This window comes from Castor canadensis, chromosome 3 (genome assembly GCF_047511655.1).
Source record: "Castor canadensis chromosome 3, mCasCan1.hap1v2, whole genome shotgun sequence".
In the NCBI taxonomy this organism is placed as follows: Eukaryota; Metazoa; Chordata; class Mammalia; order Rodentia; family Castoridae; genus Castor; species Castor canadensis.
Genome location: NC_133388.1, coordinates 148,941,641 through 148,965,946, shown reverse-complemented (window position 1 = coordinate 148,965,946; position 24,306 = coordinate 148,941,641). Strand labels below are relative to the sequence as shown.

The window sequence follows — 24,306 nt, the reverse complement described above, 5'->3', positions numbered from 1 at the left end:
AATACCAAAGCTACCTTAGATGAATCCATATTCTTTATATTTGTTCTTTGTTAATTTCTATGCTTGAGATGACATATCCTAAAGTCAAAAAACTTCACAAGTACTCTTTGCTTTTGCCTTTTATAATATAAGAAATAAATCTATTTTCTTTCCTATGTAACATCCCTTCAAAGGCTTTGAAATAACTCTCAGATCACTAATCTTTAAGGAATCAAAATTGCTTAAACCATTATTCATATGGGATGATTTCCAGAACTCTCATCTACTCTGAGTCCTTCTCTGGATTTTCTTACAGATTGCACATTCATTTCTTAATATAAAGTTGTCATTTTCTGTTTTTACCAATGGCACTTTTTCAGATTCTATTTTATATGCATGGCTATGTTTGTCAACTTCCTCCTTGTCATTTTACAGTCTACAAATACATATTGTTTCAAAGTGATCAAAGTGTCAAAATTAAAATTATTTTAAGTACATTATATACTTTAACAGCTATGAGATTAACCACAAGCTGAGTCAAAAATGCAATCATGGGTAACATAAAATAATCATTAATTATACTCTTCTTAAAATTGTGGTACTCATTACCTTAACTCAACATGTTAAATCACTGAGATAAAAATAATAGTATCATTTATGCATGTATTAAATGTATCCAGATTTAATCTCTATGAATTCATCCAGCAGCTAGTTACTCAGGTACTGTTGATTCTTAAGGAAAGTAGATTTGTTTTTGAGACAGAATTCACAATGGATTTGGTATCATAAGAATGAGAAATTCACCCAAGTGAAGTCATCCTCCAGAACAAACATTTCAACCAATGAAAGCATTTTCAAGTCTTCTTTTTATATCCATCCAAAGATAATTCAATAGAGTGCTTTCTAATTTACAACTGTATTTCAAATTAGGTTCTTTCTTTGAATCCTTCCTTTTCTAGCACTTATTTGATGCCACTGATAAGATGTGGAAGGTTAATGTGTTTCTGCATCATTTATTTCCTATCTCAAAGAAGCAAGCAGATGTTTCACACCTGCTCTGGTCTCTGTGATGTGCTGCTACGGGGTTCTGAGCAGGTTGAAAGTGTGTTACACAGACCCAGTGTGAAACGTGCCAGCCTGGAGATGGACTCAGCCAGATGTGTAAAGGGCAAACTCAATAGTACCCATTCTTGCACATTCAATAAGAGCAACCATATCAGAACACTTTGATTCCAGATTTCACTATCTGCTATGGACACACATTCCAGGGCAGAATTTGACCAAGTGCACTTGCGAGGTCTGGCAATCACTACATAGTGAGCAAAGAGCGTGACTGCCAGAAAGACTTTGGATAGCTACAAAAGAGGAAATCCTGTTACCCAGGTGTGAAGTTGGGAAGAACTTCAATGTGCAGTTGACAAAGTCTCACCTGGATTCCAGAGCAAGATTTGTCTGTATTGTCAATTTCTCTTTCATAAGGATGATTCAAACACTCAGACCATCTGTTCCTACAATCCTGGCTGTGTGGACAAAAAGATACCCACACTGAACTACAATTGATGGGAATCCTTGTGTTTTAATCCTCTTGGGGTTTTAAAGTTGTTCTACTTCAAATTCAAGAATAGGCAATAACAGGTTTCTCATCTTCATCAACAACTATAAAGTATTTATTTTATAACTAATGGCTTACCCACAAGTCAAATTAGACTCGATTAATTCCCAAATAGCTGAGACTCCTAATAGCCTATTAAAATAGAGGCAGGCTATTTTAGAAAGGTGTGGAAATGTCTCTGGAAGATGTACTAAGGATCTACTTGGAATTAACTTAATCCAATATTATGATGAGTTAAAAAATTCTTACTAAAATGGAAGAAAAGAACTATTGAATAAGAGTCAGGCATTTAATTGGTTCTAGATGAAAAATAACACTGCAAATGTAATACACATGCCATAACTTGAATGAGCAATGATGGTAGATGATATATCATATATTCATGTGTCTTTATATGAAATAGTCAAAAAAGCCCCTTAAGAAATACTGTTTTGAAACTGAGTGTGGTGTTGCATGCCTGTAATCCCAACACTCAAGAGACTGAGTTGAGAGGACTGCCCATTCAAGGCCAGCCTGAGCTACATAGTTAGAACCTATCTCAAAAAAACAGTAATAATACAGTATTATAGATTCAAGACTTTTTCTGATTTTTAAAAATCATTTTTCAAGGTCTATTATAATCCTAATTTTTTTGTTAAGAGCAGATGTTCCTACAAAAATATAAGAACACAATTGGCCATAGCCATTTTTTGGTCTAGACTCCTTTGAGGAGCTCACAATAACTCTAGATCCTCTCCATGAAAAAAAAAAATCCAAGCACAGAAAAAAATCCATGGGCATTCTCCAGGATTCCAGTCCATAAATGCACTAGACATCCATGGCCAGAAATTATGAACTCTGTTTTGAAATATCTTACCATAATTTTCCCAGTGTTTGTGGATATGAGAAAAGGATAGCCTGCTCTTTACATCAGTATAATGTGGTGTAGTGTCAGAGATCTGAAAAAGTGATTTTTTTGTTTGTTTGTTTGAATGGGAAAGAATAACTTGGTCTAAACATAGGGAATACAGATTCTTCTCGTGTTTCTATCAAACCCCTCTTAGTACAAAATTATTTATTGTAAGTGCATTTTAACTTAGAAAGCTATTAGAAACTGGTTAATATACTACATGAGCCTGTATAGAAAGGCCTCTATCCTACAATCTTTGATATAATCTCATACCCATTGCAATATTTCTACTAGAATGTGTTCCTTACACAGACTTCAAACATGTGATTACACTGAGGGTCCTTGGTACCCCAAATAAATTGGTGGTGGGGGGTGCTGGAGGATTTTCCACTTAAACATAATGGAAATATATTTAATACTGCTTTCTTTCATTCTTTCTTTTAGACAAAACTACTATATAATTCCAAAATAAAAAGAGTGTCCTGGGAAATCCAGGGGCTTAAGCTTTCTAATTCACAAACTTCTTAAGTATATTAGTGACTTAGCTTTATGATTCCATTTATTCCTAAAAAGTTCAGGACATCGGAAAAGATGGATTGTTGAAAATTCCATACTAAAAGGCTTATATAGTGAAATTTCTTTTAAGTGATCACCCTCTAATTTACCATTCTTGCACATCCAAATTTTCAATATTAGGTTTGCTTAAATTTTAAAACTGTAATGTATTACAGTACAAAATGATTAATGATTTGAGGCTAGGTTTCAATTATATAAGTGCAGTACATCCAATTAAAAGCAAATTAAAAACTGTGGATAATGAATAACCATTAAATTGTATTATTTTTCTTTATCTTTTTAAGTCTTTTAATATTATATAATTTACTTCCATTAAAAACTTTTCTATGATCCAAATATTTACCAGTGAGTTTATTATTTACTGGGTAAATTATAATTTTGTATATTAATTGAAAATTGTAGGTTTGATGAGAAACATTTGATTTCTGAACTAAAAGTAAAACAAGTATATACTAGTTTGTGTTGCTTCTTTAGAAAAGAAGCCATAGCAAAAGAAAACGAAATCAAAATCAAAGACTTGATTCCATAAAAATTAGAATGCAAATTCTAAAGTGATGCCAATGAGATAATTTCTGCCTATTTTACTTTGCTAAATTTTATGATTCATCAATTTTAGCAAAAGATTGTGAACACTTTAGCAAAATCAAATTGTCTTTTAGATGATGAATGCATTACCTCAGCTTTGCTAATCTCAGAAAGAAATACATGTGGACTTTTACTACCTACCACCCTTCAAAGTATATTTTTCATTGACCTGAGGTATTTACATGCTAAGTCCCCGTGCATAAGGTCCCACTTTGCTTAGCAGAATCCTTGGGGAGGCCTTCATAAAAGGCAAACAGCATCTCCACAGCTTAGATGCCAAGTGTAACTGTGTTGAGAGTGGCACATATTCTATCTCTATGCTCTTTCCTTGTCACAGATAAATCTACTGAGAAAAATTCCTTCAGAGATTTGACCACAAATCCTGACTCTCAAAGTCCAGCAGAACAAACCCAAGCAATGTCAGAGCAGAAGGACTTGGAGACTGGGCAAAAAGGCCCAATCAGGTGAGAGTTTAGTAAGACAAGTATCACATATTGGAGATGTTGCTCAGCTGGCACAAAAATTTGGAAGACCTACTTCCCTCTTTCGTTGAGCAAAAGGGTAAGAGAACCACAAGAATTGCATGAGCCAATGGGTGAGTGAGAAGCCCTCTCAGCACCCCAAGGGTCTTCCCTAAGGAGTATACACCCCAGTCCCAAAAGCAGCAGGAGGAAGTGGATCCAGTGGAAGGCATTTTCCAGAATCCAAAGACAGGGCCCAGCAGGATTCCTAACTGGACTCTGGAGTCCCCATGGAGGTACAAGTGTTAGTTAATGAAAGTTCCCAGCCAACAGTACCATCCCTTGGAAGTCAGGCTGTCTTGCAAGAAAGGTGACCCTTGACTAGGACTGATGGATTTGAATGTTCACACTGGAGTTGGACACATGGGCCCCATTGTGACCAGCTTGGAACTGCAGGCACCAGTGTTTGAAAATCACAAAATGGATGCCCCTTGTGGTGTTGGACATGTGGATGACCTGGTGGTGGACATAACTGGTCCATGGTTCAGTGGGGCCAGGTAAAAGAGAGAATTTGTCTAGCATACTCTGGTTTACATCCTTAAGTTCAACAAGGAGTTGAAGAATACAGATAAGGTGGTGTCAGGGTCCCCATCATTCTGAGGCATAAATCTCAGTGCTGCCACTGTCCAGCAGTTCTGGGCACAAACCCTCCTCCTCTAGGTCCAGGATTTGTCTCTTGAGACTCCACCTGAAGCAGGTCATGAAGTAGGTCTGCGAAGAGGCTCCAGGCATGGTTCCAGCCATCCCCACTGTGCAGCACTGTCCATTTTTGGAAGCCTTCTAGGGTGGCCCGCTGTGCCACACCGTCCTCCTGCTCTCTTTACTCACTGGCCTAGACGTGTATGTTTAAATGAAAGAATTGAAGAGAATTTTCTGAATTCACAAGGAAATCACTTTTTCAATTCTGTAAATATTTTATTGTTCTGAAAGATTATGACTTTCTTTCATCTGCTAAAGAAAGAGCAACATGATAACCGAAAATAATTACAGAAAATACTATCTTTATACCACTTTAGGAATACAGTTTTATAAATACTTCCCCCAAAATAATTGGAAATATCACAAAGAGATGTTAATTTAAATGTGAATCCATGAATCCACAATAAGACACAGCTAGGAATGCCTCATCTTGCCACTTCTTGGCAAGGTGTTATGTGCCTGCTGATTCAACTTGAATTGCTTAACTACAGTTGAGATGATTGCAATGAGCAATAAAACAATAAAAACATATTCTTATTTAATAAGAAAGAAGTATTATCATTGAATAAGAAAAGTACCTATTCCTCCATCCCACCCCCACCCTACCTCACCTCACCTTTCCTTCTCCCAGTGGCTCCCCTACTCTGTTAAAACATCCCTTGACAAAAGGAATTTCCATGATTATCTAGGACCCAGTATACTTCCGATTGAACAATAGGCAGTAGAAACAAAGTGCATTTTCTGAACACAAATTTGTCTGCATATGAAAATAAACACAAGCTCACTCTAAGACATACACACACAAAATGCTCTTTGACAAAAATAAAATTTGACATATCATTTAGGCAGAGAGAATATGCTTAAACTCTGAGGTAAGGACTAGAATCTTACAACAAAATAAGTAATTATTTATATTATTTATATAATTGTTGATGTTTACAGACTGATTTGCACCTCTATTAGCAGGTCATCATTATCTTCACTGCACAGATAAGTAGCCAAGGCACAGAGAGGTTAATTAGTTTGCCTGTATCTCAGATAAGATTAGACTGCTGAAGACTTGAATTCTTGAGTGGAACTTTTTCTCCCTCCCACCTGTACACATTCCTTTAATCAACGTCTTAACCTTCTGAACTAATCTCTTTCTAGCATTTATCTTAATACATTTTAAGTTTTTGCAGTAGTCTGTGGTGGTAGGTTTTCAAAGGACTGAAGGCAAACCCAAAACTAATATTTTAGGGATACAGTCCTTTTAGCCCATGTTCACTCCTAGTATAGTACTTTTACTCTTCTGAAATGTAAAAATGGAAAACTTTTAATCTCCCAGAAAGTAGGTCAATCAGTATAGCTCTAAAACCCAAAACTCCTCCTGGACATGGCTGATAAGACTGCCTGGTCTGCCTCCTACCTCCTAGCACCCGACTCCTATCCTACCTTCCTACCTTTTTGCTCCAGCCACCCCATCCTAGTTCACTCTCTTACGCTTCTCATTTTCCTGCCACAGGCTTTTGCACATATTGTTTTCTCTGCTTCTTCAATTCTTTTCTCTCTGTTAAAGGAAACTAGTCCTAATTTACTCTTACTCACTCTTCAGAAATCAGTGTAACCATTGCTTCTTGGCCTTCATTGCCTTTCCTGGTCTTCCTAACTAGGAAGACTCTAGTATAAGAGTTTTTTCATGCTTTGTGTCTCTGTTGCAATTCATGTGACTATCTGACTCAAGTCCATCAGTCTTATCCTTTCAACTGTGTGCTTCATTATGACAGGGACATTGATGTCAGTTTTACTAATGATTGATGTCTCCTGTACCTAGCTCAATGTCTGACACAGAGTAAACATTCAACAAATATTGATCAGATTAAGTAATTGATGAATCCAAACATATTAGACTTGTTTCTCTGGAATTTCTAAATTTTCAAAACCACATACCTTCTTCAGGAAGAGAGAGCAAGACACAAGTGGCACCCAAGGCTTCCATTCCTGGTCAGAATCATGGGTAGAAGCAAGCATGGCCAGTAGTACATTACAGAGACCGGGAGGACACAATCTTAGGTTCCAAGTCTCAATTCCTTCCTCCTTTTCTTACTTGGCTTTCTATCACTAAAATTATCCTGAGCTGGAAAAATTGGGGTATTTTTATAGGGGGTTGGAGGTACTGGGGTTTGAACTCAGGGCTTCATGCTTGTTAGGCAGGTATACTGACATTTGAGCCATGGCCCCATCCCTTTTTAAATTGAATTATTTTGGAGATAGGAACTAGCTTCTTTACCTGTGACTGGGTTCAAGTGTACTCCTCCTATGTGTCCCATGTACCTGTGATTACAGCAGCACACCACCATGCCAGACTTTTTTGTTGAGACAGGATCTTTCTACAGTTTTGCTTGGGCTAGCCTTGAACCACAATCCTCCTGATCTCTACCTCCCGAATAGGTGGGATTACAGGTATGTACACCCTGCTTTGCCTCAATTTTCAAGTTCTGAAAAATTTTAGGTTATTAATAAATCAAATTTAAAAATTGGTTTCTTATTCTAAGTGCATTTACCTTACCCTCTGGCCTAAGCCCTGGGCTGAATAGGAACTAAAGGTTAATTGGTATTAGAGAAAATGTACCCTGTGAAAATTGTTATCACTGTGTGAGAATTTCAGTGTGAAAGTATTGATGACATCTTTAGTTTCTGTTATGCTTAGAAGATGGGAAAAGGTTGACACCATGAGGAATAGAGGCCTAGAAAATACCATCTATTTCAGTCAGAATTCTCCAGAGAAACAGAATCAATATGATATCTGCATACGTAGAATGAAATTTATTATTGGGGATTGGCTCATGAGATTATGAAGGTTAAAAGTCCCAAGATCTACAGTTAGCAAACTGGAGCCCAAGGAGAGCTCATGGTATAATTCTAGTCCAAGTCTGAGAATTAGAAGAACCAATAGTACAAGTTCCAGTTGAAAAGATGGCAAGGTAAACTCAAAAAGAATCAGTAGGTCAGTTTCTTGTGTGAAGACATGGAAAAACCAATATTCAAGCTCAAAAAAGTCACACAGAAAGACATACCTTACTCTTAGGAGGACCAGCGTTTTTGTTCTATGCAGACCTTCAACTGACTGAATGAGATCCACTCACATTAGAGAGGAAGTCTTCTTTACTCAGCCTAGTGGTTTAAATGTGAATTTCATCCAACACACCTTTGAAGGCACACCCAAAATATCGTCTGCCCAAATATCAGGGAGCCCTATGGCCCAGTCAATTTGACACATGATGTCACACTGAGCTCCATTATGCACATAATTGGAGCTAGCGATCTTGGTTTTTATGGTGCTAGGGTACAGTGTATTCTCACCATCTCCCATTCTCCTTGCCTCATTGAACCCACACTTATTCCAAACTCTTTAATGCAGAACCTCTACACTTGAGCATACAGAATAATTGTCTTCACGATGTCATACAACAGAATCCATTATTATTTACACAACTGACCATCCAGTTTACAAAATGTTTCCTGTGCCCTTGTCTCAAATATCACTTTGAGAAAAAAGAATATTGGTATGTGTTTAAGTATATTATGTCTACTTAGCTATTTATATAAGCACAAAAAGAAGTGATTGAAGTTTACATTATTATAAAGATGTGAATTTCATAAAACAAAAATCACTTCTGTGATTTTTTTAACCTAACCCTCAATAAGATTCTAAATACAACCAATGATCAATTTCCTATCCTCATCATAGTAATAACACTTATCTCAAAGACATGTCAACCAAGAAGAACTTTTTTAAGATATTCCAATATCACTTGTCCACATTTCTGGCTGAAATCCATTTGTATTAAACTAGCTTTCTTTTTCCCCTTCCTTTTTTTTTTTTAATCCTTTCACAACATTTTCTAAATTGTCCATCTGAGAAAAGAAATTCTCTGCAAATCTTCTTCCAAAAAAGCAACCAATTTGTTACCTTGTCAGATGAATCATTTAGCTTCTGAAAGACATGGGGTTCGCCCCTGGAAAGACCCATAGATACCATTTGTCCATTACCAAGAAAAATGGCCTGTTTCTGGATTCTATTCCTTCACATCTTTATTTTTTTAATATAAAAAGATATATTTTGATGGACACTAATGAATACCAAGCAAAAGAAGATGTGTTTTGCTTGGAAATGTCAAGTAACTACATCTGGGAAAGGAGACAGAGTTAAATGGCTGATAGGTTAAGTGGTTAAGTGATGAGTGAGGAAGTGAGTAAAACGTTCAGTGCCCATGACGGAGGTGTACTGCAAGACCGACTTTCACTGTATAGAACATGGCTCTTCATCACCACTGCAACCAATGCTGCTGAGAAAGAAGGTTATTTCTATGAATAGTTTTCATAGAAGAAAGGCAATCAGTCTCTATTTGGGTGGTTTTAAAATAGGCAATCATTTCACAGCAGGCACGATGAGAGCAGAATAGAATTCTCAATGTTGTCAGCGTTCATAAACACTGATGTTTATTGTCTTGTAACTAGAAAAAGCAAGAATCACTGCAGGAAAGATGCTTAAAAATCCATATGTGACTTTATAGTTGAAATAGAAAAGGAATGTCAGCTATTGAGTTTAAAAAATGAAATGCAATTTATACTTGAACAATTTATAAGCTTGTAATAAAAAAAAGGAAACCAGCTATATATTTGTGAGTTTTATACAATGTATAATGAAAATCATGCACCATTACTTTTAGACCTAAATTAAAATTCCCCTGTATGTTAAGCAATACTTTTATAATTAAGCATTAAAAACACTTTGAACAGATTGTCAATTCATTTTTAATAATGATTGCAAACTTATATTTCTAATACTATGACATTAAATATTTGTGAAAATTCTTTGAAAGAAAATAATTTAAAATACTAGGTAAAATATAAAACCATAATATATGGCTGAAATAGTAGATAATTAAAATTAAATGAAATTTCATTTTATTAGTGTTTGCCCTCAGAATTTATTCCACATTTTTATGGCCTGAGTTTATTTTTGTTTTTTGTTTATTTGGAGTTTTTCATTTCTTAATTTTGTTCTTTTTTAAAATTTTTTAATTATCATATTATTATTGTTGCTCTGGGGATACATTGTGACATTTACATAAGTGCTTAAACATATCAGTTAAGTTCACCCCTCCATCGTTCTCCTTCCCTCTCCCCCATTCTTAGAATAGTTTCCACAAGCCTCATTTTTCGTTTTCTACATGAGAGGCCACCACAGGCAATGTCCTCCCTCCCTCCAGACCCTTCTGCCACCACTTAGACTGGGCCTGATCTATGTTCCTGTCTACGTCTATTTTTAAATGAGATAGAACTAAAATATCCCCTTAAGACCAGGAACTAGAGAAAAGGTGAGATCAAGAAGAATTAACCTAGAAGGTAACACACATGCACAGGAAGTCAATGTGAGTCAATGCCCTGTATAGCTATCCTTATCTCAACCAGCAAAAACCCTTGTTCCTTCCTATTATTGCTTATACTCTCTCTTCAACAAAACTAGAAATAAGGGCAAAATAGTTTCTGCTGGGTATTGAGGGGGGGGAGAGGGAGGGGGCGGAGTGGGTGGTAAGGGAGGGGGTGGGGGCAGGGGGGAGGAATGACCCAAGCCTTGTATGCACATATGAATAATAAAACAATAAAAAAATTAAAAAATAAAATATCCCCTTTAAAGACCAGTGATTGACATCAAAAAATTAAGAGTTTGATTAATTCTTAATTTCCTTAATTTAATATGAACATTAAGATGATTTTGGAAAACACTCAATTAAAACACAATTCTTAACTTCCATACTAAATTGCATACCATTTTAAACAGTATACTAAACTTACAGTTTTAAATTATATGACAATAAGTAAGAGAGAGAGTATGTAATTCTGTCAGTTACAAAATGGAGCCCATGATCTCACTCTCCTAGCATGGGTGATTATAAAATATTTCTTCTGTAAGAATGCATAGCATTTAAAAAGTTATTAAGAGTATAGTATATTTGTGAGTCTTTGCTTTTCCTCATGAGGGCAGGAAATGCTCCTCTCCCTTCTTCTCCCCCGACTTTGTCTACACTTTATCCTATTACACTAAAATAATTCTTTGCTAAAACTTTTAAAAAAGGAATATAGTATGTTTGAATGTTAACAAACTGAATCCAAACACATTTATAGAATTATTTCCAGAAACTGACAAATACAATTATTTTAAGCTTACATAAAACATCCATAAAAGTTGATCATATGCTGTGCCAGAGGTGCAGTGTAAAACCTATTCAGGAGCTCTTTAGAAATACAAACGTTTGCATTTTACCTTACCCACAGCTACCTTGATCTGCTCAATAGTGGATAAAAGCCATGAACATGTCTTTAAGCCTTCTCAGGAAAATTGGGCACAATGTCTCACACCTGTGATCCCAGCTCTCAGGATTCAGAAATTGGGAGGATTGCAATTCAAAGATGGCCTAGGAAAAAAGTAAGGGAAACCCCATCTCAATCAGTAAGTCGGCCTGGGGTGCACCTTGCATCTCCTGTAATGTCAGCTATGCAAGAGGCATCGGTAGGAGGATCATGCACCAACATTGATTTCAGGCAGAAACTCCAGACCAGATCCAAACAATAACTAAGGCTAAACAGGGCTAGAGGCATGGCTAGCATGTGCAAATCCCTGGATTCAGAGCCCAGTGCAACAGAAAACTAAACAACAACAAAAAAAATACCTTCTCAGGAAATTCCATTGTACACCTAGGATGGTACAATGCTCTGTCTCTCTAGAGCATAAAGTGGACCTCAGAAGTGCAAAGATTTAATGTCACATTGAATATATTTTCTAAACACTATACCATAAAGCTAGAAGTTAATTTTCTCAAAGCCTCAAGTTTGTAAAACATCTTACACAATTAAAATTTTAAACGAGCTTTTAAGTAACCCTGAGCTCAAAATAATAAATCATAAGGGAAATTTAAAAATACTTAGAAAGGGACAATAATGAAAATTTTACATATAAAACTTGAGAAATGAAAAAAAAACTATAAAGTATTTGTTTTTGCTTTTCTGTTTTCCTCTTTATTTTAGTGGCAATACTGGAGTTTGAACTCAAGACCTTGTGCTTGCTAGTCAAGCACTGTGCTACTTGAGCCACACCTCTAGCCCTTTTTGCTCTGGGTTATATTTTAGATAGGGTCTCTCATTTTTGCCAGGACTGGCCTCCCTCTTAGCAGGGACCTTAGGTGCACACCACAGTACCCCAGTTATTTGTAGAGATGGGAGTCTCACTAACTTTTTGCCCGGGCTGGCTTTGACTCCCACGTAGTGTAAGGATTACAGGCATGAGCCACAGAACCAGGCCCTCTTTTTTTTTATATAACTAGTTGATTTTAAATACAAGTTGATTGTAAATTTTATTTAGGAGAAAAAAAAAGTAAAATACCCAGAAAACAATAAAAAATCAGAATAACAAATATGGTTTGAGTCTTGCCAGATATTAAAACTTACTTAATCATCTATAATTTAAAAAGTATGATTAAGTACATAAGTAGGTAAATCAAAACAACAGATAGAAAATGTAGAAATTGATCTAACTACATATGAAAATGTTATAAGATTGGCATTAAAATCAATAAGAAAAAGATACAGTTAATAAGTAGTGTTGATGTAACTAGATAGCTGCATGAAAAATACTTCAGCTGGATTTATCCTTCACACACACCCCGGTATAAATTCCCAACAAGCCAGAGGTTTAACTGCAATAGAAACATGCTTGATAAATTTTACTACATAAACACACAAAAAAAATACTTAATACCACAAAAAAATAAGCAAAATTTAAAAAGAACTAATAAAATATCCAGATATGAAAACACTCATTGCTACTTTCTTGGGGATTGATCATTTTATTTTTAAGGTTGATGATACATTTAAATTTTGATTTACATTAAGATACTTTAAGATTGTTAATGACTATCAATTTGATATCTTTGTGATGTTGCTGCCATTATTTTCTTTTTTTTTCAAAATTGAATACTAGAAGCCAGTGTACTTTAATTAACAGGCTAAAGTCAACCAATAGAACATATAATCCCAGGTGTAAAAGAGTTGTTCTAGTATTCAATACGGTATAATTTGAAGATCCATCCTTAACTTCAAAGAAACTAATTTTATTAGTAGTATCTGCATATGTTGTGAATATGATACAGTATTCACATACTGTAAATTGTATGTCATATGTTTTGTACTGAATTATCTGCTAAAGCCTCCATTGGTGCTTTCTTAAAGCCATTAATAATGTTGGCAGAAATTAGATGCCATGCACCAAGATGAAGCAGGCTACTTTCAGAAACTGCAAGAGTACATTCTGTTGATGGTTAGACATGAGTCAGCACATAAAAGACATAAGGTTTATGAGTCTGTAGAGTGCCCCTAAAAGAGGAACCAGCCTACAGACATAGCTTGTAGTCCTGTCTTAAATTGCTTCAGTGTTTATCATGGAGAGATGACAGTTCAGTTGCCTATTGCCATAGAAAAACAAAGCAAGCACAATTTCTGTGTCTACTTTCTGTCTTTTGGCATAGAAAGAAGTAAATTAGACAATTTTTTATCACTTTATGGCACTGATATTATGACTTTCAATAGATGGACCTAGACAAATGAGAGAAGCCATATTACAATTGATTGATGGATATTGATTGAAAGATTTTGAAAATTACATGGAGGACGAACTCAGATTTCTAGGATGAATCATGAGTAAGACTCATGAATAACACACTCTGATAATTTGAAAATAACTGAGCAAGCCTGATAATAAAAGAAACAGGAGGAAGAAGAATACTAAGATGAATTTGTGTGACACAAAAATTTTTCCTTTCACAAAAAGCCATCTAGCTGATAGTTGTCATATGGAGAAGGAGAAGACGGTCCACTGATGCATAGTCTCTGATTTTTAGTTGACATTTTTTTATCTAGAGGTCCATATTTTGAAATTGTATGAAAACAAATCAAAATTCTTTTATACAATAAGCCAAACAAAACATAGCTATAAGTCACCAATTTACCATCTCTGCCTTGAAAGAATAGATGAATTTTAAGTAAGTTCACTGTCAAAAAATATAATTCCATTATAAAGTTAGAGATATGGTCTGTAGGAAAACATTCATTAATGCTGTTCCCAGTATAAAATATTTCTAAAGCACAGAATCAGAACTATAAGAATTGTTTATATGTTTTAATTAACTTTATTGCATTTCCTCCAGTTTATTTTGATTGTTGCTTTTAGGATGTTGGGTTATGCTGCAATATTTTTTGATACCTTTTATTTTTAGATATTTTTGCCTGGCACTATTTAGTAAGCAGTTTTGCATGGTATGCAGAAGGTTTGTAGCTAGCCTCATAAATGCGTTCATAATAGTCTAAATATAAATCAACAGCAAGAACCTAGACAAGAAGTTTGGTTGATTCTATCTTAAAGTTAGAATGGGGGCTGGAAAATCCCATTAAAATAGGTGAAGTGGAAGCTCCCCATTGTCAGAGAATAAATGTATGACTCACAGCATTTCCTAAAATCCTTTTGGGAGGAGGAAAGTGATCAGTCAGCCAAGGCTTAGCATTAGATGGAAATGAGCATAGAGAAAGGGGTGTGGGGGATGGATGTCTCCTAGTGACTGCAGCACATGAGAGTTCCACCTAGTAAAAGATCATTTCAGGCATGGAAAATGGCAAAGCTAGCACATTGATTCATAGCATATAGATTTTCAAGAAGCAGCAAAAACGCTCTGCAGATAAGCTGAGGGAAGCAAACCCATAAGCAACCTAAAAGTAGGCTGGCCTATAAGAATCAGGACAGGGAATGGGAGTTTATAAGACACCATGTCCTCTCTCCTCCCTTTGTGAGCTAGGAAGGGACTTAAATGCTTTAGCAATGAACAGCAAATTTATTGGGAAAAACCATTTGCTAGAGTGAGGCAATTGCCAGAAGGACTGGCCAATTCATCTCAAATGTTTAGCACAGGATACATGTAGCTGAAAGTAATCACTTTGTGAATAAAACATTATGTGTTTTACTCTAGCACACTCCTAGAAGGGGAATTACAAAGTGAAAGCAAATATGTATTTTTAAGTTTCTGATAAAATTTTTATGAGTATAATTTTAGGCTTAAATATTATTCTCACTTTAAATACAGATTTTTTTTTTTCATGTAAGGCTGTTTCCACCACCCATGAAATGTCTTGGCAGTTCTTTCTTTATATGGAAGGTAATGTTTTCATTAATTTTTGCTCTATTCTAGCATCCCATACTATCTGGACAGTTTGTTATATAATGTGGTAAAACATAAAACAGAAAGCTTAAATATCTAATAATTCTATAGCAATAAATGTTCACCCTAATTCTGCTGAGACAGTAATAGTGTAGCAATTCGTTTATGTGCCAAAAAACAGCTAGGCAAATTGCCTCTACCTGGCCTAATGATTCATTTCATTGCAACTGTTCATATGCAAATCTTCACCAGTCCCCTAATTCAGGCAGCCAACTGGCAGAACAGGACTACCTGAATCAGCCAAGTACTGGTTATCGTAAGATACAGGCAGACAATGAAGTAATAACCATGCTAGTCGATGCTATAGGAAAAGCAGCAAAGGGACTACTGGACAAAACAGGAACTATCAGAAGAAAAGTTCCATGTGCACATGACTGTGTTGGTAACCATTTCGTCAGTTTCTACTCCTATTTCTCTAAATGAACTGATCCTATTGTGACTCTGTTGGTGTGCTAAGTCCCCATTCACTATTCACAGACATCACTCTGGCGATCTTTCCCTTTCTCTCCTACAACAGCTAATCATTTTTTCCTCTCGGATCATTTCTACAAACCTATAGACATGTTATAGCATTCCCCACACCTAAACAACCATAGCAAAAAAAAATGGCTCTTTTGGATCCATGTGAAGGCCAGTTGCCCTGCTTCCCTTCCACAGCTTTACAGCAAATTACTGAAACCAGCTATCTACATTCACATTTTCTATTTCCTCTGTCCCATGTTCTTCTGAAACTGCTTCAACCAGAATTTTTTTTATTGTTGTGCTGGTGTGGGGGGGGTACATTGTGGCATTTACAAAAATTCATACAATATACCAAATATATCATACTTGAATTCACCCTCTCCACCATTCTCCTTAATCTCCCTCCTCCAGCCCCAGAATAGTTTCAATAGGTATCATTTTTCCATTTACATACATGTGTACACAGTATTTGCACTATATTCACCCTCCCACACCCTTTCCCCACCTCCTCCACCCTCCCACTGGTTCCAAGCCCCCCAGGCAGGACCTGTTCCATCCTCCTGTTCTCTGATTTTGTAAAAGAAAAAAATGACATTTCTGTTTGTTTAAGATAGCTTACACAGGTTATGTTTTTTTCTTCTAGAAAATCAGAGAACAGGAGGGCAGTACCAATTCAGCCTCAAGGGGATGGGGGGGAAGGGTGTCTAGCACTGGCAGGAGGGGAGAAGTGGAGGGGAAAGAGGTAGGAGGATGAATAAGGTGCGAATAATGTATACACATGTATGTAAATGCAAAAATTATATCTATTGAAACTGTTCTAGGCGATATGTTATCATTCGCTGGTAAATGGATGGAATTGGAGAACACCATTCTGAGTGAGGTTAGCCTGGCCCAAAAGACCAAAAATCGTATGTTCTCCCTCATATGTGGACATTAGATCAAGGGCAAACACAACAAGGGGATTGAACTATGAGCACATGATAAAAGCGAGAGCACACAAGGGAGGGGTGAGGATAGGTAAGACACCTAAAAAATTAACTAGCATTTGTTGCCCTTAATGCAGAGAAACTAAAGCAGATACCTTAAAAGCAACTGAGGCAATAGGAAAAGGGGACCAGGAACTAGAGAAAAGGTGAGATCAAAAAGAATTAACCTAGAAGGTAACACATATGCACAGGAAATTAATGTGAGTCAACTCCCTGTATAGCTATCCTTATCTCAACCAGCAAAAACCCTTGTTCCTTCCTATTATTGCTTATACTCTCTCTACAACAAAATTAGAAATAAGGGCAAAATAGTTTCTGCTGGGTATTGAGGGGGTGGGGGGGAGAGGGAGGGGGCGGAGTGGGTGGTAAGGGAGGGGGTGGGGGCAGGGGGGAGAAATGACCCAAGCCTTGTATGCACATATGCATAATAAAAGAAAAAAAAAAAAGAAAGAAACTGTTCTAGGAATCAGGGGAGGGGGAATAAAAGAGCAGTGGAGGGGATGAATTCAAGTATGATATATTTGATACATTGTAAGAACCTTTGTAAATGCTACAATGTACTCCCACCCAGCACAACAATAAAAAAAATGAAAATAAAATAAATGATTAATAAAAAAATAGCTACACAGAGAGTTTCCTTGTGACATTTCTATGTATTATAACTTGAGTTGATTCATCTCCTCTATTTTTCTTCTTTCTACCTTAGTCTCCTTCTTATGGTAGCAACCAGGATTTTATTCTTTCATTAAAACTTTATGTTATTAACTATTACCTGCATTTACCCAAATCAACAATGTCCTTTACCCTGTCAGAGACAATGACCAGTCCTTGGTTCTGCTTTTTTCCACCTATCAGTAGCTATTCACAAGTAATCCTTCACTCTGTTCTTGAAACACAGTTTGCATTTGGCTCCCCAGATTATACTTTATCAGACTGATGTGTTACCTCACTTCACTGGTGTGTCTTCCTCACTATTCATTGATGGATACCCAACCTCTAAACTCTAAGCACCCAACTACATTCTTCGCCTCTTCTTTATTCTTTCTATATTCTCTTAGTGGATGGTTTTATCCGGAGTGATGGCTTCAAGCATCATTGACACCAGAAGACACCCAAATTTATATCTTCAATCTTGGTTTTGCTCCAAAACCCAAGGTTGAATTAACAATTGCCTATGCAATTTCTCCACTTTAGCTATCAAACATGTCAAAATGTATATGTCCAAAAGCAACTCAAGTTTTTTCTCAACTCTTCCAAACCTGTTCCTCCTATAGTCTTTCCCATCTCAGTAAAAGACATCTTCATTCATCTCTTCAATCAAGCCAATCATGCTCTCGTACTCTACAGCTAAACTAATAATGAATTCTGTTGCCTACTCCTTTGGGATGGATCCAGAATCCTGACACATGCTATGTAAACTTATCACTATGACTACCTTCGTCTATCATCTCTCATATAGCTATTGCAGCAATTCCAAATTGGTCACCTAGCTTTTGTTCTTTGCTCTCCTATGATCTATACTCAACAGAATACCCCAAATGGGACTGTTGATGTGTAAATCATTCCTCTGTCCTCTGGATTCTCCAGTGGCTCCTCATCTTACACTGAGCAAAAGCTGAAGTCTTTAGGATACCCACAGGAATCCATGTTAGCCCTTTACCTGACCTAAACTCCCAATATTCTCACCATCTTACTGAGACCCAGCCACACTGGAACATTCTTCCCCAGATCCTATGGAACTTCCTTTTTCGATTCCTTCAAGGTCTACTCAAATGTCATCTTACTGGAGGGCCTTCTCTGACCACTCTGTAGAAAATAGCAGTAACTTTCATTCTCCATCTCTCTTACCCTGATTTGCTTTTTATCATAGCATTTATGACAGTCTGATATATTTTGTTTTTTGTTTTTGTTTTTGTTTTGAGACAGGGTCTTAATATATAGCCCAGGTTGACCTCAAACTCCCAGGTGCTAGGATTACAGTTGTACACCAACATACCCAGCTTATATTCTACATTTTTAAATGTTTGTATTGTCTGTTTCTCTCACTACTAGAAAGTAAAATATTTGAGAATAGAATTTGGTAATGATTACTTCTATATTCTTTATTCCCAAAAGACTCATTGATGTATAGTAGGCCTATGGTAAATGAATGCTAAATGAATTATGGATGAATGAATGATATCCTTAAGTAGTATAATTTTGAAGAGAGATGATATTTTCCCATAAATTTGTGTCAATTCTTAAATCCTTAAATTTAAAACGTTGTCAAGTTAATTTCTCTCAAGTAACTCAGCACATATTTTATGAATGTATTTGATCAAGCTCCATGTCTGATTTCATAATGTTTTTATCACAAATACCACCAAATCTTTTTTCACTGGCTCACAGTAAATTCAAAGTCTAATGTACTTTTAAGCTATCTGGGATCAAGAACAAAAATTAAACCCTCATGCTTTAATTAATTCCACAAATATAAGAACTAGAAGTTATGCATCTGATTTCTTGTCTAGAATTGTTGGTTTCACCTGCAATCATTCTGATGGCTCATGTGATAGCAAGATTTGGAAAAAGCACTGCAATCAGAGAGTGATGGCACTAGGTGTTCACCCCCAGAGTCTAGGATATGATTTAAAACTAATGAAAAGAAAGCAAAGACTCAAGTCTGAGCCTTAGTATGCATCAGTCCATGTAACAAGAGCACCAGACTGTGAGACACAGTAAGCCTTCTATTCAAAGTAAAGCTAATTGGGAAAAGGTTTTGCTTTCCCCCAGGATTAAGATACAAGTGGTGGCCACATGAAAGAGTTCTCAAGGCTGTTGCACTTTTACCTACTTGGAGCTCAATGCAGTGTTTTCTCACACTAATGAGCAATGCATTTACTCACATGCTTTTAAAATTAGAAGCAGAGGGTATTTTTTTAAAGTAATGAATGTTTTGTTTAAGCTGTACCAACATATGTTTTGAAAGAAACTGAAAATGTAACATATGGTTCATGTGGACTTAAATAGGCCTTGTTCAGACATTAATCTGGGGCGGGGGGCACAGGGGCTGTTTTCCTGGTCCACCTCTTTAAAAGCAACACAATCTTTACTCAGTAATCAGTCTATTCTTCTTAGGTCAGGTATTTTGTTTGAGCAGGACTGGGAAAAGTACTTCACTCCTTACTTTGAAAGATAATTTTTAAAAATATTCCCCTCCAAAAATATAAGGTACAATACAAAGAGAACTGTGCTCTGTTTCTCAACAAGTAATTTATACAAACAACTGCATTTAAATTACTATACTTAGCTCACTGTCATTTGGGGCCTCAATAAAGAATGTTATGAAGGTAACAAGTCTTCGTCACCAATAACTGGTGAAAATTTAACCAGCTATCAAAAGTTTCTGTCTTTGTTTCTTCCAATCATCACCTGCTTCTGCATTACTCACGACCCTTGTCCCATGTCTCACTATGATCCACACCATTTGGATCAGCTCCATGCTTTGGGACAAACACAGATTTAGCAAATCTAATAACTTATTATCTCACTGCTCACCCAAGGCCAAAGCCTCAGGCTCCATATATAAACCAACTGGAAGAGTGCTTGTGACTGAGGATGTAACTCCTCTGAGCCTTCTTGCTCCTGTCATCAATGTCCTTGAAATCCAGGGACAACTTTTTTGTGCAGCATCTCTTCCAATTGCAGTCAGAGGAGGTTTTCTACTTTTAAGGGTTCACATGGCTAGATTGGACCCAGCCACATAACCTAAAATAATCTCCCATTCCACACTCTATAGCCCACAGTTACCTTTTGCTATGCAATATAACATACTGACAAAGATGAGGACTTGGACACTTTGGGGAACCATTCTGCCAGCATCTTGTCTTTTACTTCACACCTGAGATTTATTCACTCTGGTAATTTAGTTTCCTGACCCATGGTATAATTTGGGCTGTAGACACTGAGAAAGACTGAAACAATGAAAACAAAAACTTTCTAAGATGATAGGTTTAATTGGCCAAAGAGAAAGCTGCCTACTCACTAACAGAAACACATTCTACTCAAAGTGAAATATTGGCAAAGGACTTTAGCAGATAATTAGAAATCCTAGACAATTTGCTTTTTCCAAGATGCTTTGGGGAGGTGTGAGCAGAGGCTTGTTGTCTGTGAACAACTTTAAATGCTTGGACATGAGCTCATTTACACTAATTTCAAGCCTAATGTTTAACATTAATCTGTCCTTAAACTCAGCAGCTAATACATTTCTAGCTCCTGAGTTGCTAGTGATAGCTGAGTGAAAAAAACCTAGTATCTCCCTACCATTTAGTCATACAGATGACACCATATGAAGAAAGATAGTGTTTTGAAAATCTGGTCCTTTAAACTCGTAATGCATTTTTCTATTTTAACAATGTTCGAAATGACAGATGCCAAGGTAGACCAACAAAATTCAATTTGGACTATAATTTATTTAAGATCAAGGTTGCACAAAAAGAACTATAGAAGTAAATAGTAAGAAATTGTATTCCATATCACAGCTTGGAATATATCACACTGCAATACCCCTGACAGGGAGATTCCTGTCTCACTGGTCTCCCTGACTAGAGCAAGTGCCAATCAACTAGGAAAAAACTTCCAAGTCCTTCATATGCCTCCCAAAGTCCAGGCAGAAAGTCTTACAGAGTGATGCCTTTGGCAAGTGACAAAAGCTACAAGACTTTTGGAGGTATGAGTCACATACCGCCAAAATTTCCACCTTGGCAACCTCAAGGAAGCCAGGTGTCCAGAGATTGATATTTTCTTTCTATTCTTCACCAACACTTGTCAATGGCTCCACCTCCATTGTAGCTATGTTTTCCCCATCCCTGGGTAATAGTATAGGAAAATACACCCAAATAGATTTTTCCCTTCCCTTTTGTCCCTATCATAAGCACAGTCTTTTAATAATTTGCAATAAGTTTTGACAGCTACAAATAAGAATTTTAATTTTTCCAGTATTTATTCCTACTTATAGTATGATTTGCACATGTCCACTAATGTAGGAAATTTGAAAAATAGCACAAAAGTAAAATCCCAACACTCAAATATAGCACCACAGCTATATATAGGTAAATAGATAGATAGATAGATACATAGTTCCTTGTTGAAAAATACAAATGAATGGACAAGTTCATAGTGTAAGATTCAGACAAGGCTTTGCTTGGTTGCACAAGCTCTCAAGCAATATTCAATAGCCCAGCCCTGGCTCCTACTGTGCAGGAGGCTGCTGAAGTAAAGCGTGGATTAAGTGAAGAAAAAGAGGCGCAGTGGCACTCAGTCACAAGGTTTAACCTCTCTGCTCAGAGCTGCTCCCGTAACATGCAGTTACACTGCTCTCTAGTGCCTGTCCTCCAGATGTCATGCTGCAGCTCACAGTCGCAATGGGATAGCTGAGAAAAGATCAAAGGAAAATAATGACTAAGGGGAAGAAGGAAATGATTGGAAAAGGAATTAAGTTATGTGCACTCAGTGAACTTCTATTCCGGGAAAAATAAATTATTATAAAGCTCTTATTTCTTTTCCATCTCCTCACTTACTCCCAATCCTCTTTTCCAACACAGTACAGTCTTTCTTTTGTTCAGTCTGACCTTGGCCATACCTGGAAGGAAAAGAATCACTATAATAAAGCCATGAATAAAGAATATTATGCTTGTTAGAAGTATTTGGATTCATGTGAAAGATTTTAATCCTATTTGAAATAGGAATCTAATGAATACAAAAAGAACAAACAAGTTAAAGGAAAATTAAGAAGACATTACAAATCACAAGAAAATGAAAGATTATTCAAAAACTGTGCTAGGTGGTGAGCTATTTGTAAGAAGGGAAAGAATATTTACCTCCTTACCTCAGATGAAAGAGCCAAAGAGTTCTCAGAAATTAAAATTAAAATCAATTTTTTTAACTATATGAAAATTAAAGTGAATCTTTATCAAATACATGATAAACTTTCTAAGGTGGAAGAAATGACAAAAACAAACGTGAATAATTATATTAGCTCAAAAATAAAAATTTCCCTATGTTAAAAAATAGAGCAGGGAAGACAGTACACAGATAAAATGCTTAACACCTACAGAACACAAAGAGATGAGAAAAGGACTATGACTTCAAAACAAGCAATTAACAAGTGAGAAAAGAGTGATTTATAAGTAAATGCGCACACCTTCTTTCTGATAGTAACCACATACCACTTGCTAAATTCACATGCCACTTTTTGGCCTGACAAGTTAGCAGAAATGTTTTCATAAAAATATCCAATGCTAGAAAAGGAGAAGCAAAATAAGCCTTCTCTCTGGGATTCTTAGAAGTATACATACTCAAAAGTATTCAATGCTACTATTTTGGAGAATATATTCTAAGAAATTATTCTTCAATGTTTAAAATCTTCATGGTCAAAGATGCAACAAAGATGTTGCAATTTTTATATTTATATACTGCGTCTACAACATGAGATGTGTAAGCATTTTAAATGATAGAACAATGCAACAATCCTCAAGAAGCATTGCCCGCTGGTGAAGTCTGCCACGCTTTAGAACAGATTACAGAGTCATTGATCCTCTCAGCTTTCAAAGACAGTAATAGGAGCTGTCTTTGCAGCCTGAGTCCCAGTAAAGTTGCCTCTGGACTCAAGCAACTTCATCTGTTTACCTTTGAGTACATTTAAAGTAGTTACCTTCAGCCTGCTTGATGGCTCATGACTGTAATTCCAGATATTCACCAGGGAGAGATTGGGAAGATCACAGTTCAAGGCCAGCTTGAGCAAAAATTTAGCAAAACCTCCTCTCTACACACAGCCTGATGTAATGGTTCATGTCTGGAATCCCAGCTACACAAGATGAACAGGTAGGAGGATCACAGTCTGAGGCCAGCTCCATGCAAAAAACAGGAGACCCTCTCTGAGTAACTAAGGCTAAAAAGGGCTGAGGATGTGATTCAAGTGGTAGAGCACTGCCTAGCAAGAAGGAGACCCTGAAGTTCAAATCTCAGTCTGCCAAAAAGAAGATACTTTCTAGAGCTCATAATATAAAGAAAGTAAAGAAACATTTTATAGAAGCATTTCATGGTATATACATTAGTGTGAGTTATTGCAGTCATTAAAATGTTTACAAAGCAATTTTTGTAACAAACCCCTTTGAACATCAACTTAAATAGTAACAATGAAAAACAGGACTGCAAAATAGGTGCGGGGCGGGGGGGTGGGGTACTAGCTGGAAGGGAGAGGATGAATGAATGAAGGACATTAAGATAAGGGTATGTGGTTGATGGACTTCATATACCTGTATGAAATAGAACAAAGAAACCTCTTGCAATTGCTTTAAATGGGGCAGGGAAGGAGTTGAGGGGGAGAGACGATGGGGACAATCTAACTAATGTACAATGTAAGTCTAATTGGAATTGTCACTATGACTCCCCCCCATATAATGAACATATTCTAATTTTTAAAAACCTAAAAAAAAGTTGTCAGATTGTAAATAGAACAAAACAATACAGAATTATATGTAACATATAACTCAAACATGTCTGTATGTAGAGCAAAAACTGAAAAAATATGCATCAAAATGTTAATAGTGGCTTTTTTCCAAATAATAGACCTAAAACATTTTTCCTTTCCTTTACTTTCTCTGTATTTCCCAAGTCTTCAATAATTACCATGCCATTTTAAATATTAAAA

General features: G+C 36.3%; 1 protein-coding gene across 1 annotated transcript in view; it reads left to right on the top strand.

The window, feature by feature from the left end:
• Positions 1 to 24,306, top strand: part of Cngb3 (cyclic nucleotide gated channel subunit beta 3) — a 148,158-nt gene that overhangs the window by 11,808 nt on the left and 112,044 nt on the right. Inside the window, exon 3 of the mRNA XM_074066994.1 lies at positions 3,979 to 4,105. Coding sequence (XP_073923095.1) covers positions 3,979 to 4,105 — 127 coding nt within the window. The remainder of the gene's footprint in view (positions 1 to 3,978; positions 4,106 to 24,306) is intronic.